This window comes from Heterocephalus glaber, unplaced genomic scaffold (genome assembly GCF_053883595.1).
Source record: "Heterocephalus glaber isolate CG9 unplaced genomic scaffold, H.glaber_assembly_v1.0 deba00000937, whole genome shotgun sequence".
NCBI lineage: Eukaryota > Metazoa > Chordata > Mammalia > Rodentia > Bathyergidae > Heterocephalus > Heterocephalus glaber.
This window is the reverse complement of record NW_028258173.1, coordinates 15527922-15544573: the sequence shown is the minus strand read 5'-3', so window position 1 is coordinate 15544573 and position 16652 is coordinate 15527922. Positions and strand designations below refer to the sequence as shown.

Here is a 16652-nt window from a genome sequence, read left to right as displayed (position 1 = left end):
GGTTGATTGTTGTTTCTAAGCCATCAAAACTTTAGGTTTGACATATATATGTGTGTATGTATATATATATATATGTTTTGTTTTTTTTTTTTTTTTTTTTGAGAGGGTCTCTCTGTGTAGTCCAGGCTGGCCTTGAACTCAATCCTCCTGCCTCAGTCTCCCAAGTGCTGGGATTACAGGTGTGTGCCACTACACCTGGCTGACAGTGACATTTTTTTATATATGGATATTTCAGAATAAGGGCTTGGAGAAAGGACACATGATGGATCCTGAACTTGAGGCCAAGGTGTAGAGGCTGTGACAAGAAAACACAAGTTTCCAGGGGATGTAGCCTAGTGGTAGAGGAATTTCATACCATGGGCAACCTCTGGGTTTAATTTATAGTACTAAGGTGGGGGGAATGAGGAGAAAGAGAAAAGAAAAGAAAAAGAAATCCCAAGTGGGATGTAGGGAAATAAGGAAATTTTAGAAAAAAATGTGTTTGTTCAGGAGTCTATGAGTTGTGCTCAAATGAGGTCATGCCTTGATTAAAAGCTAGGAGTGTTATAAATATCTTTATATTTAACATTAAGCACCCAAATATTTAACGACCCCATATAGTTCAGCTCCAGGAATCAGCCAGCACCTATCCTGCTGTACCCAAGATTATAGGCTGAAAGTCAGATAGCTACTATGTGCGGAAAGTTTGTGTTTTGAATAGAGAATTAAAAGGCAGGGTAAGGGTGGTAATGGTGACGTTGGAGCTACAAAAGCAAACATGTTTTAGTTAATTGGATTGAAATTATGTGATTTGGGGAAACTTTTCAGTGTAGAAAGCTGTTGGTGCACTGTTACAGGAAGGTGAGTGATGAAGCCCGTGAAAGATCAGATGTTGACATGGTTTTATGATTGAACAGAAGAGCATGAAGCAAAGGGTGAGCTGTGGCTTTGGCTCTGCAGAGCCAATGAGCAAGGAACACTAAAGCCTTGCTGTTCCCATCCCCAGGGCACCCTTTTGTGAACAACATGAGCTACTTGAGATGGAGAAACCGTATCAGAGTGCTTTTAGTTCACCTTAAAAAGTACCTCAACCTGCCATGGAGAGAATATGGTGTCCTGCCAGGGTCATTCCAACAGACTCCTCTGGGCCGTGTGGCCTTGAATTTGAGAGGGAATCAGATGCCTTCTAGATGGACAGATGAGGCTATGTGTGTATCCCACAGGTTTACAGGTTTACCTTGGGTACTTTTTGGCTGGTTAATTTGAGCAGGCACCCACTTTTCGTACCACGGGTCCTGTCCCTCAGAGAACCATATGCTGGTTATAGGCCAGGTCCTTGAACTGGGTCTAAGTAGCAGTATGTGGCTTGTTCCTTCTTTCTCTACATCTTCTTCCCATCAACCTGCAAGTTCACTGTGGCCAACATTCCCTTGACTGGCTGAGGAGAGAGAGGAACTTACACTTGGAAAGAAGATTGCTTTGTACTTTATTTACAACAGAATGTAAGAAAAAGTAAGTTATTAACAATAATAAATAACTGGGGGAGGGGGTACGACACAGTACAGCCATAAAATGATACAGAAGTATGGTGTATGTGAGGATCAACTTCCACTCGCTCCACTTGTCGTCTGTAACACTGCATTCTAACACTTGGTCCTTCAGCAGTGGCAGTGGTATTTGGACTAATTTAACCAATCAAGATCCCAGCTCAAAATGTAAACACTAAAAATTACACTTGAAGCTACACATCAATGACATAGGGATAAAATCAGTTCAAAGAACCTCTTGTCTTCTTGGCGATACAGAGAAACTGAAGAGAGAGACCGGCAATCAACAGGCACGACTTTAACTGAAAGCAAAATTCTAAAGCATCGGTTAACTTCATAACAACATGACAATTAATTATGGCATCTGAAAAGTTCTCAACATAATCACATTCTCTTATTGCACTAACTCCTACAAAGCTTAAACACTTACATTTCAAATGGTAAGAGATTGTTTTGAAAGTAGAACAGGGAAGAACCCAACATGTTTTGCCTCAGCATGCCAACCAACACTGCTATTGTGTGACACTTCAGTTTCAGCAAGAATGAACAGTCGAAAGTAGTTTATTTATGATCAAGTTACATTCACTGGACAGGATTTTTTCCCCTTAATTTTAACAACTCAGATGGCAGATACCTAGTCTACTGAGTCAAATGATCAGAAGTACTAAAACTGCTTAGACAGTTCTTCTCTATTGGATTATCTGATTATACATTTTATGTAGAGTAAATTATACTCTGGCCCCTCTCAAAAATAAAATTCCCAGGGCCGGAGATTTAGCTCAGTGGTTCTGGCCCCTGCCTCGAAAGCACAAGGACCTGAGTTCGATCCTTAGTACAAAAAAAAAAAAAAAAAAAAAAAATCCTATTGACCTAGGCCAGCCAGTAACCTATTACTTTGTGATCTCTGAGCCATGGAAACATACTAAAGAAAGTAGAATTATTTTTCATTTTGCTATGCTGAGGATCAATCCCAGGGCACCTGCTAGGCAAGTACTCTACCACTAAGCTGTATCCCCAGTCTAGAAAGAAAGTATAATTTAGAAATATAAATAAAAACATTCACCTTAAAACTTGCACTGAAAAATGATTCATCAAGATGTGTCAGAATCTACTCTCTTAGTTCACTGTTTATTATAGTGCCTTGAAATAAAACCACATAATTACTTGGGGGGGGAATTGTTGGGTTTTTAAGCATCTTCATTCCATATCCTCAACTACACTACTTATCTTCACAATCCAGAACATGGCTAATACATACCTCTAAATAAATTAAGACTACTTTTCCACATATAGATGCAAAAACAGAAGGGTGTATAAATAAGGTCACCAATAAACTCAGATTGTTTCAATCATAATGGTGGCAACTAAAAATGTCACAGCCTCTTTCATTGTTATCTTTTTTCCTTTGCTTTATTTTACTACAGCTCAAAATGAAATGATCTTTACAGGTGATTTCTGACAAAGTTTATGCAGTAGAAACACTGAGACCTTCTTATCCTGGAAAAGCACAGCCAAAGCAAGAATGCTATACTACAGTCAACAAAAACCACAGGGACATTTCACATTTGAAATCCACCCAAATTAATGAAGCTTATGGTCATTTTGATGGTTTCTGCTAACATCAGAGATGAAGAGGGATGGACATATGTATTAGCCTATGGATTATCTATTTTAATTTGGCTACCAGATACTTAAAACTGGTGGTGTGTGACTCACTACACTATATTTATATATATACAGGTATAATACAATTTTGGTGAACAAAGCTGAAGGTTTCCACATTGCAGACAGAGGCACTGAGTTAAGGATTCTGTTTTTCCTCAAACATGCTTAGCAAATTCAAGTTTCTGCTTTTTTTTCCTTTTAAATTTCCATCATGCAACCATTTAATTTCCATCCTTATAAGATAAGAATTATTAATGTTATATATACACACTCATTGCAGGCTTGTATCCCACAATAACAAATTCATGTATGGAGAAAGTGAAATGATAGGTAGAAACCAAGGTTTATAAAATATTGAAGTCATTTATGCCTTGGATGACTAGATTATTCAAAGCAACTAAAGGAATACCTGCAACCCCCCACCCCTTGTAATGCTCACAAACCACACGTAGACAGAAAAACTAGACATACTTTAAGAGCACATATTTGTTGGTTAAGAATCACACTATTGTGGGTAGCTTTGCAATTGATGTCTGTGGTATTATATTGGCTATAAAAGAAATAAAAGTCACAAAAGGAAATCAGAAATTAGCTTTCTAAAACATATCAAGTCGTTGACCTTGACAGCAGAAGCTACTTTATGAAAAAGGAAAATAGCAATGGTATTCATGGAAAAATTTGGTGCCAGATATGAAAACAACCTGCACAAGAAATTTATTCTATAATGAAAATAATGATCCCATCCCTACCCTGATTTCAGCTTGCAAATGGTAAGCAACTACATATACACATCCACGTATTCTGCAAATAGAATTTTGCTTTCTGAAGCCAAAAATTCCCATTAAGTACTAGTACGTGGAGAGGGAGCCATTGAGAAGTTCAAGGGGGTTGATAAAAGACTAAGTTTTCTCACAAGCAAAATTCATGCTTCCATACCATGCAAAGAAGGTGTCTTACTATGATACTATCATTCTTAAGTAAAAGGTGTATGGTTGATCTAAGCTATACGCAACCAGTTTCCTTTGAGTACAGAGTCTGTTTTCCTTGTAAGCTAAATGTCAATCTATAGATAAAGAAATGATCAAGACACTTGAACACTTTGGTGCTGGGCTCACGGGGCCAGCGCCTGCACCTTGGAGAGTGTTTTGACCTGAACGACTACACAGAGTGTCGAGCACTGGGAGGGGGAGCAGGCAGGGTCCACTGGCTGAGAGGCTCTGAGGGTAGGAGAAGATGCTCCTTGGTTTGTTTGGTTTCCTTTGGAATCTTGTGTTTTGGGAAGGTCCATTTCCTGAGGTTGGAGGTTATGGCCCAGAAGGCAAGCTAGGTAGGGCGTGGGCCTCAGAGATGCTCAATTATCTTGTTCTCTTCCTCTCTGGGAGGACAAATGTCAGTGTTGAGATTCTGCTTGCTCTCCCTCAGGTGTTTAAAGGCAGTGAGGTGCAATCGTGACAGATTGCTCTCTTTAAACCAAAGAAGAGCTCTCTTCTCTGTCACTTTGATAAAAGATCTTATCTTCTGTCAACCTTGATTCTAATCTTGCAGAAATGAAAGCAAGACAGAGAGACATTTGTTATTAATCCTGCCTCCCCCCACTTTGTTTTACAAACAGGAGTCAGAAATTCTCATTCTCTTCCTCCACTTGGCAGTATTTTCTTGATTTCCACAATATCCTCAATATTTGAATTTCTCTCTTTCCCCCCTTTCTCTTTCTTTCCTTTGTGTGCAGTGCTAGGGATTGAACCCAGGGCCTTAAAACATGCTAGACAAATGCTCTACTACTGAGCTACAACCCCAGGCCCCACTATTTGGATCTTCTTCCCTATGGTCTGGGGGTGGGCAATCCTTCCCAGGGAAGTTTGGATGTTACTAAGAGTAAAATCAGGAGGGAATCGTAGATGATTCTGTTTCTCATGATTCACACCCCAGATATTCTCACAGTGTTAAAGTCCAGTTAGCTTACTCTACCCTTGAACTTCTTCGAATGGGCAAATAATTAATGAATTCTATTCAGTTAATTGAAAATTCTGAGAAATCTTAAAGGATGATGGAAGCTGGCAAGTCAAGGTTTGTTGGTACCTGTAGAGAAAAGAGATGTTTGTCTCACCTGGGCCTCTTGATTCCTAAACTGAGCCATTCTAAATAAATCAGTTACGGTGACATTCATCCATGCAACTCTGGAAGATTTCTGAGGCCACAAGGGCACAAAGGGGAAAGCTATTAAAAGACAGATACAAGCGGAATCTTTATTAAATTCTGTGAAAGGTATAAATAAGTTATTATTAATTGCACTTGGAGCCTTTATGGACTGATAATTAAAATTTTCAAAAATTTAAATAGTTAATTAGGCCCCAAATCCTGAGTCAGACTAACCAAAAATAGGAATCTCAGTAACTATTGGTATTCAAGTATTGGTGGTCAACAGTTCAAAATTTAACAATTGGTTATGTGATGCCTGAGAATAGTTTTGAGAATTTCAGGTTTGATGGGAGGAAAGTGCCTTCACTACTTTACCACACCTGGCAACAAAGTGGTGTAAACTTCCATATATTTACTCTTGAAGTCCATGCCAACCTCAACAAATGCCAATGAACAAGGCTTTCTCTCTGGCTGACAGTGGTGGCTATAGAAGATTCCTTCTGGTTTTTGCAAGGCTTACATCTTACATGTACTATGATGCTGTGTGGCACACTTAGGGATTCATATTATTTGTGAAATTACTTAACCACATGCACACTCGGAGATCAAAGGAACATGTCTGAGTGACAAGGCAGTCTTTTCCTATACCAGAAGATTCCTTAAAAAAACCAAAAAACAAAAATAAAACCCAAAATGAAAATACAAAACCCCATGAGATATTCATATGGAGTTACTCTGATTTGGGCCGACATGGCTTATCAGAAGAGTGCATCCCAGGTAAATTCAGGGTGGCTTTTTTCTCAGGGTCTGGAAGCGTGAGAGTTTCTGGAGCAGACTTCTTCCGGGGCCGATCTTTGGGAACACTCAGAAATTCTGGCGCGTCTGTGGACAGGGGTGTGGATGGAGCGCTGGACGGGGCGCTGCGCACTGAAGAAGGCAGCAGGGGTATGCTGGAGATGGAAATTGCAGGTGGGAAAACGCCGATTTTCTTGTTGGTGGCTTCCTGAGTGGCTCGTTCGAATTCCCGGACTTCATCCATTGTCATGTCTTCAAAGGGAAAAACAGAGAGAAAATGAGCAGTTATTTATGAGAGATACAAATGGATCCGTCATTACATTTGTTTTTAAAGAAGCTACAGGGAGGGCCGGGGATTTAGCTCAGTGGTTCCGTCGCTTGCCTTGCAAGCGCAAGGACCCGAGTTCGATCCCTGGTACAAAAAAAAAAGAAACAGCAACTATGGGGAGGGCTGGGGATTTAGCTCAGTGGCGCTGCACTTGCCTCCAAAGTGCAAGGTCCTGAGTTCGATCCTGGTACTGCAAAAAAAAAAAAAAAAGAAAAAAAAGAAACTATGGGGACCTTATCATTGAAGGGAACTTTTAGTAATTCCCTCTTACTGAGGCATCCCTCTGAAAACAATATTCTTTTATGAATACCCTCCCAAGACTTTCCACAAAACGCTCTTCAGTGAGTATTTTAAGTATTCTAAATAAAGATTTAAATAGGAGAGTGTAGACCTAGACCTGGGGAGTGTGTTTTGTTGTTGTTGTTGTTGGCATGGTGTAGGGTATATGGAGCTATTATTAGACCTGGTCATCTCTTCCATAAAGAGAAGGGAATTAAAGCAATCCATGGCTCTGGAATGATACATATTTACATATTATTGCTGACTTTAGATCACAAATGCTAGCTTTGTAGGATAAATTCAGGAAAATCATCAGCATTTTTTAACATGCTACCTTCCTATTCAATAAATTACTTTTTGCATTCTTAGGGGGCACCAAGATTCTGTTGTTAGTAGTTTCCTGACTGTATATTCATCCTGAGATTGTTTAGACGCTATTTTAAAATTCAGATTTAAAAAGACATTAACAAGTATAAACTCTTGATAATTATCCCAAAGCTGAGAAAATAAAACCATTTCTCAAGGCAATTCAAAAGAAAAAGAATAGAAAATGAAAAGAGAGGATCATTTAATGAGTGAGAATTTTTCAAGAGAAAAAAAGCATTATTTAGAATTCAACAAGTAAATCAGTAATGCCTTTTAACAGGCATTGCCAGATAATGTAGGTTTTCCAAATACCTAAAATGTTCTTAAGTGAGAGAATAAAAACATTTTCAAACTGTAAATCTTTCCCTAGTATATTTAGCTAATTATATATACTTAATTACCTCTAACATAATATATTGAAAATATACCAATCACTATGCAAGAATCATTTATATTTCCTTCTCAAGGTCTATGGCTTGTTATCTCTTCTCTGATTCTCAGAAACTGTATTATCATTGTTATTCTTAATTACTGTCACTCTGGCTATTCCTAGTATCCTTTGCCACCTTTATTTACTGAGGTAAGAAAACCAGGCAACTGGCTTATTATAATAAGCAGAGTTAAAAAAAAAAAAGAATAAGCGAAGTGAAGGCCTAAGGGCTTGTCTTTGAGTAAAACTTGAACTCTGCTGCCCACGGATTTCCTAAATCTCTTTTGGCCTCCAGAGTCCTGCTTTTCATTCTTTCTCGTCCTCTGCCATGCACTTAGTAGTTGAAACTTTCTTAGTTGATAATGCATGGCTAAACGACCATGGAAGAACACAGCCACTTTAGAAATATTAAGTATGGAACAAACATTCATGATACAGTATTAGTCATTAGGTTTTATAACATTGAGCGAACCAGAAACATTTTTTTTTTTGGTACCAGGAATAGAACTCAGGACATTGAGCTTGCCAGGCAGGTGTGGCGCCACTGAGCTAAATCCTCAGCCCCAGAAACATTTTTTTATAAAATGAAATCCTTAACAGGATTTCCTTGTAAATAATCACTAAAATTTCCTGAAGGGTAAAAGTTTTTTTTTCCAAAAGGAATTAAAAAATTACAACTATGTTGATATAATGCAAAATACAGAGCATATCAAGAAAATTTGTATCTATAAACTTACTACTTTTAGAAAATACTAAGACTATTAGACAAGCTAAGAAATGAGATCAAATTTTATTTAATTAATGTATTTTTTGTGGTGGTTTTTTTTTCTTTTTTGAGACAGGGTCTGGCTCTATAATCCAGGCTGGCCTTGAACTCACAGTGGCAATTCTCCTGCCTCAGCCTCCAGAGTGCTGGGATTACAGGCATGTGCCACCACGCCTGGCAGAGATCAAATTTTTTTTTTTTTTTTTTGGTACCGAGGATCGAACTTGGGACCTTGCACTTGTGTGGCAGGCACTGGAACCACTGAGCTAAATCCCCGGCTAGATCAAATTTTTAAAAAGTTCAAAGTATTTACTTTGAAGTAAAGTCAAGACTTTCAGAAAAGTTTTAGTGAATTGAACTATCATGTTTGTTTTTTTTGTGTGTAATAAACACAGGGTATTTGTATAATAAAATCTTTTTCTAAACAAGTGGCTGAATATGTTGCTCTGCTCCCTGCATCCAGAAGGGGGCAGAAATAATCCAAAGCACAGAATTTTGATTTTCCACTCACTTATGGGGTCTCTTAGAAGTTCCCTTCCAAAGGCTTTGAAACCCCTCAATTAAAAATGAGACTGTTATTTCTGCATTGCTGTGCTCATGGATATTAATTGTGCATACTTTCAATCTGATTTATTCCTGCTTAGGTTGATGACTTAAATTTCTCTTAGCACCCATGCAGTTTTTGTGATACACAGCAGCCTCTTGTGTTTTTCATTATGACAGAAGAAAGGCTATGGAAAAATAAATGATCCTCAATTTCGTGAAATTCCAAAGAATAAGGGAACTGTTGCAAGCATCCAAAATAACTGCTCTGTGTAACTTTCCAGAGGGTAAACATTTCTTGTGCCGAAGGCATGGGAGCAACCATGACTTGCAGCCAGAGAGTGCAGGAGGCTTTTCAAAGGGGTGTGGGGGACAAGCATTCTAGGGTATCTTCTTTGACATAGTAAACTTACTTAATAATAATAAAAAATAATAATAAAAACTGAAAGCCAAGCAAAGAGCCTTAAAGCTGTAGGCTTTAAGATCTGAGAATGAGAAAAGCACCGGGCCCAGTGCCCTTTGACACGCAGCCTTTCCTCCTTCCCCGTGGCTTCCTTTGTCATATTTATAGTGAGCAGCTTTCCAAACTGGTGGAAGGGGAACTGGTGTCTAACATTCCTAAAAGAAAAGGTAACTGAAAATGATGGAAATTCAAGAACAGTTTCCTTAAGGAATACTTCTATCTTTAGAGCAGGGAGAGAGGAGGGGCAGTCTTATCAGAATGGATCATGCAGAGAGGAAACCCTTCAGGTAGGTCTGGCCCCGGCAGTTTCCTGCAGATCCAATCCTGGCAAGCAACCATGGGAGGGAGGAGTTGGGGCCACACAAGCAGTCACGTGCATCCAAGGACAGAGCATGAGCCTTCACGTGCATCCAAGGACAGAGAGAGCATGAGCCTTGCAGGGCGCATTCCAAGACATGCTCTAGAAATGTAACTAAAACTTCCCCAAGTGCAGCCAGAAGGTCTTCACAATACCAGTCCCTTTCAGTTTTCTATAACTACATTCTTGATTTTTACAAAAACCTAATACGTATCATTCTGAGAACTCAAGCTGGAACCCAAAGTGATCATAGCTCTGGCTGAAGGTATACATGATTTGGTGATTGCATTTTTCATTTGTGAACTATATTTCCTCTTCATTAGCATGAATGCTTGAAAGTTTGTTTGTTTGTTTCTTTATTTATTTAATATTACTGGGGATTGAACCCAGGGCCTTTGCTCTGAGCTACATCCCCAGGCCTTTATTTTTTAAAATTTTGAGACAGGTTCTCATAAAATCACCAAGTTGCCCAGGCTGGGCTCAAACTTGCTATCTTCCTGCCTCAGTCTCCCAGAGAGCTGGGATCACAAATGTATGCCACCACACACAGTAAGGTAACTATATTTAAAATGCTGGCATGAACCATACAGTCAGCTCTCAGTTTCCAATGTGTGACTAAATAACCTAAGGGTCTGAGGCTTTTGCTCAGTCCCAGGCCAGATCCACCCTGCAGCCCAGCACATTCCTAGCTCATCAGCCCTTGCCTGCTCAGGCTGTGTGTATGCACAGACTGCCACGCTACCTTGAGATTACCCTAAGAAAAAAGAACTGATTGGGTAAAACAGCTATACAGAACCCTAGAAAACATTTCAAAGCACATATAAAGAAACCTAAAATAGCAGATGAGCCAGAAGTCTTCCTTTGAATGAATAAGTGAGTGTTAACTATGTTTTGAAAAGTTACTGACATGTTCTAGTTTACATATGATACCCATTTTCACTACTGTGCTCTTTTATGGTTTGTGCAGGCCATTTTACTAGTACCAAAAAATGTTTCCACTTTCTATGTTCTTGGTTTTATGACCCAAAAAACCCCCAAGTCAAGCACTTTTAAAGAATAGAAATGTCTAGAAAAGAGAGGTGATGCTGCCTGCTTTAGATGCAGTTCAGCATCTTCACAAACAGCTTCTGGGAGATGATGTTTTTGGAGAAGGCAGGGAAGGAAGCGTTTGTATATTTCAAAGATCAGTTTACGTGTTTCTTTTGTACAGGGCTGGCAACATGTTTTAAAAATTCTACATACACTTGTTTGGGCATGGCTCTCTATGTCATCCACAGTGGAGGAATGCTGATTGCAAACTTTTATGTTGGTTTGTTCATGCATGTTTTTCTCGTATTCTCGAACATCATCCATTGTCATATCTGAAAGAGGTTAAGATGTTGGCAACTTCCGTTATTAAACGCAAACTTTAATGGGGAGACTTTAGGGAAAAATGGTAGCTTAGCATAGCCAAGGAGGTGTAAAAAAGCAGGGGACTGACTAACTTTATGAAGAGTGAGTCATAAAGTTAGTAAAAACAGCCAAGGGGGAGTGAGGGCGAGGAAGTTAAGTCAAAACAGACTCAGAACACAGAAGAGTGGAAATTATTTAGGGGTGATTCTTGTAAAGTGATCTCAGTGGTAGAAAGTATTAGCGTGGGGACAGTGCATAGCCTGAGATCTCCTAAATCTTCATTAGAAGATCCCTTTGGGGAGGGTCAGGTTTGTTTCATTTAATACTTACCTTCACATACCTTTCCAGATACATTCAGAGAGTTTTTAAATTAATGCATTCAACAACAGAACGGACACTTTCACTGCTACTATAGGAGACAGGATGTAGAAAGCTGAACCATGACGTTCACTGGTATAAATGAGATTTGGTGCAATTCTCACATAGAGATGGATTTTTGCAGAATATATGATGTCAGAGAGTAACCTGTACCTCTCCACTGAACTTCAAGTCTAGCCTAACAGCTTGAAGATGGCTGACACTACTTCCACCCACACTGATCTATAAATAAAATGGCACACGACAGGATTTTGGGCCCGAGTCTGCAATTTTTCAGTAATTCAGGATAATGATCTCTTAATCCAGCGGTTTTCAACAGGGGACAAGTTTTTGGCATTTTTGGTTGTTATAACTGCAGAGAGGGTTCTGCTGGCCTCTGTCTGGTGGGTAGGGACCAGAGATGCTATGGAACATTCCACAATGTACAGGACCCCAGCCCCCAGCAAAGCAGGATATGATCCAAAATGTCAGTAGTGCCAAGGTTGAGAAATCCTATCCTAATCCAACTGATAACAAACTTAAACACAACTCATCCATCTTCAGTATGTGAAATACAAAAAATTGGTAATTAGTCTCACTTTAATGCTTCCTTCATTTTATTCCCTACCCTCTGACCCACTCTTTTGCTATTTTGCAACATTTTCGCAGCAGTTTTCCCAGATAGGCATTCCTCTATTGCTGTCTCCACAGAATTTTAACTACATGTCCCTTTACCAGTGAAGGTTTGCTCAACAATTGCTTAATCTACCACCCCATCACTAACTGGTGTGGTGGAGGATTTGCACTGGATGTTCACAGTGGGGAGTTTTCCTTAGGGATTTGTTGCATCATGTGGTCTGATGTCTTTTTATATCAATCCATGTGTCATGTGAGGGCTTCCTCATTTCCAAAGGGCAGGCATGCCAGAGCTAATGATTGAACTCAGTGTGGTCTGGGGCCAAGACGGCTCTGAAGCCAGACCCAAGCTGTTTTATTTAGCTCAAGATCCCCCTCCCACCCTGGAATCATCAGTCAACAATCTGTCTATCAGCAATGTAAGTATCAAGCATGCTAAGCAGCAGTCTGGCCAAGCAAAGAGCATGCTTTTCTGTTAGAAAACCAAGGAAACCAAAAAGCAATAAAGGGATACTGCCTTAGGATTAGAACAAACATCTTAGTTAACAGTAACAACACATTCTTCAATACACTCATTTTAATTTCAATGGTTGATCATAAACTTTCTTTAAACACAAACATACCTGGAATGAATACTAAGATATCACTTTTAGCTAGAAGTTTAAAATTTAAAGATGTTTCTCTATATAGACACTTAATTTAGAAAATAAAAGCAAAGGAGTTTTAGTTTTATTGCTCTAGTGAATCCCAGCAGAAACTGGTCTTTATCTTTAATTAGCTCAATGTTAACAGAGGGGCTTAAATGGTGTTGACTATGGGATTTCAAAGATATATCAATTTTATGGAAGTGAAAAAGGGTTTAACAGCAAAGATGTTCATTACTGCCTTGTTCATAATAATGAAAAATTGAAAACAACTCAAAGAACTGATAGCACTGTGCAGTCATTAAAAATGAAGTAGAATATTAATATTATTATAAACAGCTTTGATATATTGTCAAATAAAAAACAGAAGGCAAAACTTGTACATGTATGATTTTAGTCAGAAAATCATCACCTACATTTAAAAACAATGAAACCATATACTTCAAATTTTAACAGTGATTATTTTGAGGAGTTAGAATTGCAGATAATTTTATTTTTATTTGTTTTGTATATTTTGTATATTTAGCTTTCATAAATTTTTTACATCAAATATGCATTATGATTGTGGTCCTTAATGATGTTGAAAAAAAAATGTTTGTCTAAATTCTGAAATATCCCCACATACCATAAATGTGTATGGAGATGAAGCAAACATTTCCAATATACCCTTGTAATTTATAGCACTCCTGACCAAGTGAAAATGTTCCTGTTTATCTGGTGAAATGCACTGTCTTGCTTTTGCAACATATAATACCTCAAAATCTATATGAATCAATTTTTTAGAAAATTCACTTACATATGACCAATGACAGGTTATACTTTTAGAGATGATCTATCTTCACTGCTGATAGATTTTCATGATCAGTGTGACTTCTAACAATTTAGGTTTAGCCGGGGATTTAGCTCAGTGGTTCCGCTGCCCGCCTCCCAAGCACAAGGTCCCGAGTTAGATCCCCAGTACCAAAAAAAAAAAAAAGTTTAGGTTTAGGCCTATTTGCTTGCAGCAAACAAATGCCTACAGTGTAGCAGACAAACTCTTATGAAAGGAACTCTATGTCAGTTATTTTGCAAGTTAATTTGTAAATGATCATATCAACTTACAGATTTTGAAAGGTCACAACTGGTTTTTCTTTAGTAAGGCCTCATCAATGGAAGGTTTGTAAATAGATGAGTAACCCTGGAGATAGCTGGGAGTGTTGGAACCAGAACTTCTGATAAGGAGTGTGCACCCTAACATCTTTGAGACTTTGCTATAAGAGGTTCACTGACAGAATCATCACTGGAAAGTATTCTAGGAATATCAATTCCCTCCTCACTGCACTTCTCGGAGGCCAAATTTCTTTCCTTGACCTCTTGTTTTATTTTTATTTTTATGGTACCGGGCATTGGATTCAGGACCTTTTGCTTGCCAGGCAGGCGCAGCACTGCTGAGCTACATCCCCGGTCCCTTGACCTCTTGAGAGGCCATTTCTTCCTCCTCTCTTGCCCTCCTTCAGGGGAGGAGAGCATACACCCTAGTTTAGTATGTACCTCGGGACATGAAGGTCAAACTGCATGGGGCCTGAGTAGAAACTTCCCCTGCTGTGACAAAGATGTTCCTGTGCCAGGGGATTCATGGACTGAGAAGTCTTCTTTGGTTTTTCTTTTTCTTCCTTTTTTTTTGGTACTGGGAATCAAATTCAGGTGTGGTGCCACTGAGCTACATCCCCAGCCCTTTCTTTGTTTTTTCTAAACTACGAAGTAAAGGCTTATATTAAAGTGCAAAATGTTTTTCAAGTATGGTCTTACATTGATTCAACCATTTCATCATTTATTTATTTATTTTTGGTACCAGTGATCAAACTCGGGACCTTGGACTTGCAAGGCAGGCGTGGTGCCACTGAGCTACATCCCCAGCCCCCATTTCATCTTTTAAAAAAATAAAATATAGTTTGTTATTATTTATTTATTCTATCACTCAAATAATGCATGAATTATGTTCCATAAAAATAATTCAAATAGTACTGGATTATATAAAAACAAGCGGTTGCTTCCTTTTAATATTTTTCATCAATCCCATTGCTTCTCCCTGAGATAACCACTGTTAAGAGATTGAGATATATGCTGGTAGGTAATTATTCTATAAAGTATCTATTAAGTATAGTATCATATGCAGTATGTTACACACACACACATACACACACACAAATACAGTCTTCTTTATTTACATATATGGTATCTCATTTACATATATGGCTGTTATTATGCCATACTTGCAAGTAGTTTTGACTTACTTTTTTCTACTAATGGAAAATGTACATATTTCTATATTAATATATACAGAACTACTTTGTTCTTTGTAACTGTTGCACACAATATTGATAGTATGGGTGCATCATAATTCCCTTTACCATAGGCCTGTTAATGGATATTTACACGGAAACTAATTTTTAACTTTTATAAACACCACCACACAAAATTGCTTTTTACCTATACTCATGAGGTATGTAGTTGTTTTTCCTTTTTCCTTCTTCTATTTTCTTTTCGTTCAGGCTGGCCTTAAACTCACTGTAGCCCAGACTGACCTCAAACTTGTGGTAAGCCTCCTACCTCAGCCTTCCGAGTGCCAGGATGACATGTGTGCACCATCATGCCCGGTGAGCACAACCGTTTCTTAAGAATACATTTTTAGAAGTAGAATGGTTATGTCATAGGTTATTTGTACCTATCTTTTTTTTTTGGTACCAGGGATCAAACTCAGGACCTTGCGCTTGCGAGGCAGGCAGCGGCACCACTGAGCTAAATAACCGCCCTGTATCTATCATTTTAATAGCATATTTTTTACATTATCACTTTATACCCAGAACTGGGTATTACTGGTCTCTAAAATTTTTGCTATCAGGCAAATGTAATATCTTGTTGTTGTTTTCTTTACATTCCTTATAATTGGTCCTGAGCTTATTGGCCATTTGCATTTTTTTTCTATGATTTACTTATTCATTATAAAAAACCACTTTTCAGGCCAGGGATTTAGCTCAGTGGTTTCACCACCTGCTGTGCAAGCACAAGGACCCAAGTTCGATCCCTGGTACAAAAAAAAAAAAAAACCCGAAAAAACACCACTTTTCTATTGGGGTACTAGATTTCCAATTTAAAGGACTTCTTGATATGCTGTAGATATGAATCCTTTTTTTTTTTTTTTGATATGAATCCTTTTTTTTTTTTTGATATGAATCCTTTTTAAAGTACATATATTGCAAATATTTTCTCCTCATCTTTCTTGCAATAATTTTATTTACTTATATATTTTAGTATCAAATGTCTTGAATCCAGAACCCAGTGCATGCTAAGCTGGTGCACTGGGCTACCCTCTCAGTGCAATCATTTTATTATCTTGTGGTACTGGGGATTGAACCCAGTGACTACTGAGCTACAGTCCCTGCCCTTTTTATTTTTTGAGACAGGGTCTTGATGAGTTGCCCAGGTTGGCCTCAAACTTGGAATCTCCCTGCCTCAGCCTCCAGAGTAGCTGTGATTATAGGCATGTACCACGGTGCCAAGCTCCTAATCATTTTAGTTTTGAAGAAGGCAGGTTGATTTCATAGAAAGAGGAAGTGAGATGGTATATTTGAAAGGCCTTAGGATACAAGTCAGTTGAGCATACAGAGATACTACAAATGGTCTGGAACAAAGCATCTGGAGGCACGAATTTTCCTTCAGTATGTTACAGTTGGAGCAGCTAAAATTTTAAAAAGGAGAGTCTCATACTAATTCAAAGACGCAGTATACTTTATTTTCTTCTATAAACATTTCTCCATTTCCAGGCTCAGCCAAAATAGAAGTCATTTTTTTCTCACTCTAAATAAAAACAACAGTCTTGAACAAGTGGGTCAGGGAGGATCCAGAAGTCATGAATTAGATTTGGATACTCCTTTGGCTCTGGAAAAATGGTGGCCATCCTTTGGGAAGCATCACTGGGGTTTGAT

The 16652-nt window shown here is 38.5% G+C and overlaps 1 protein-coding gene and 1 long non-coding RNA gene across 2 annotated transcripts in view; one reads left to right on the top strand and one right to left on the bottom strand.

Moving 5' to 3' along the window:
• Positions 1–16652, top strand: part of LOC110346823 (uncharacterized) — a 78928-nt gene that overhangs the window by 25434 nt on the left and 36842 nt on the right. The gene's annotated exons all lie outside the window — the stretch shown is intronic.
• Positions 1449–16652, bottom strand: part of Pitpnc1 (phosphatidylinositol transfer protein cytoplasmic 1) — a 273815-nt gene continuing 258611 nt past the window's right edge. The window contains exons 9-10 of the mRNA XM_087208224.1: positions 10777–11019; positions 1449–6377 (exon numbers count right to left, since the gene is read on the bottom strand). Coding sequence (XP_087064350.1) covers positions 6061–6377; positions 10777–11019 — 560 coding nt within the window. The 3' untranslated portion in view covers positions 1449–6060. The remainder of the gene's footprint in view (positions 6378–10776; positions 11020–16652) is intronic.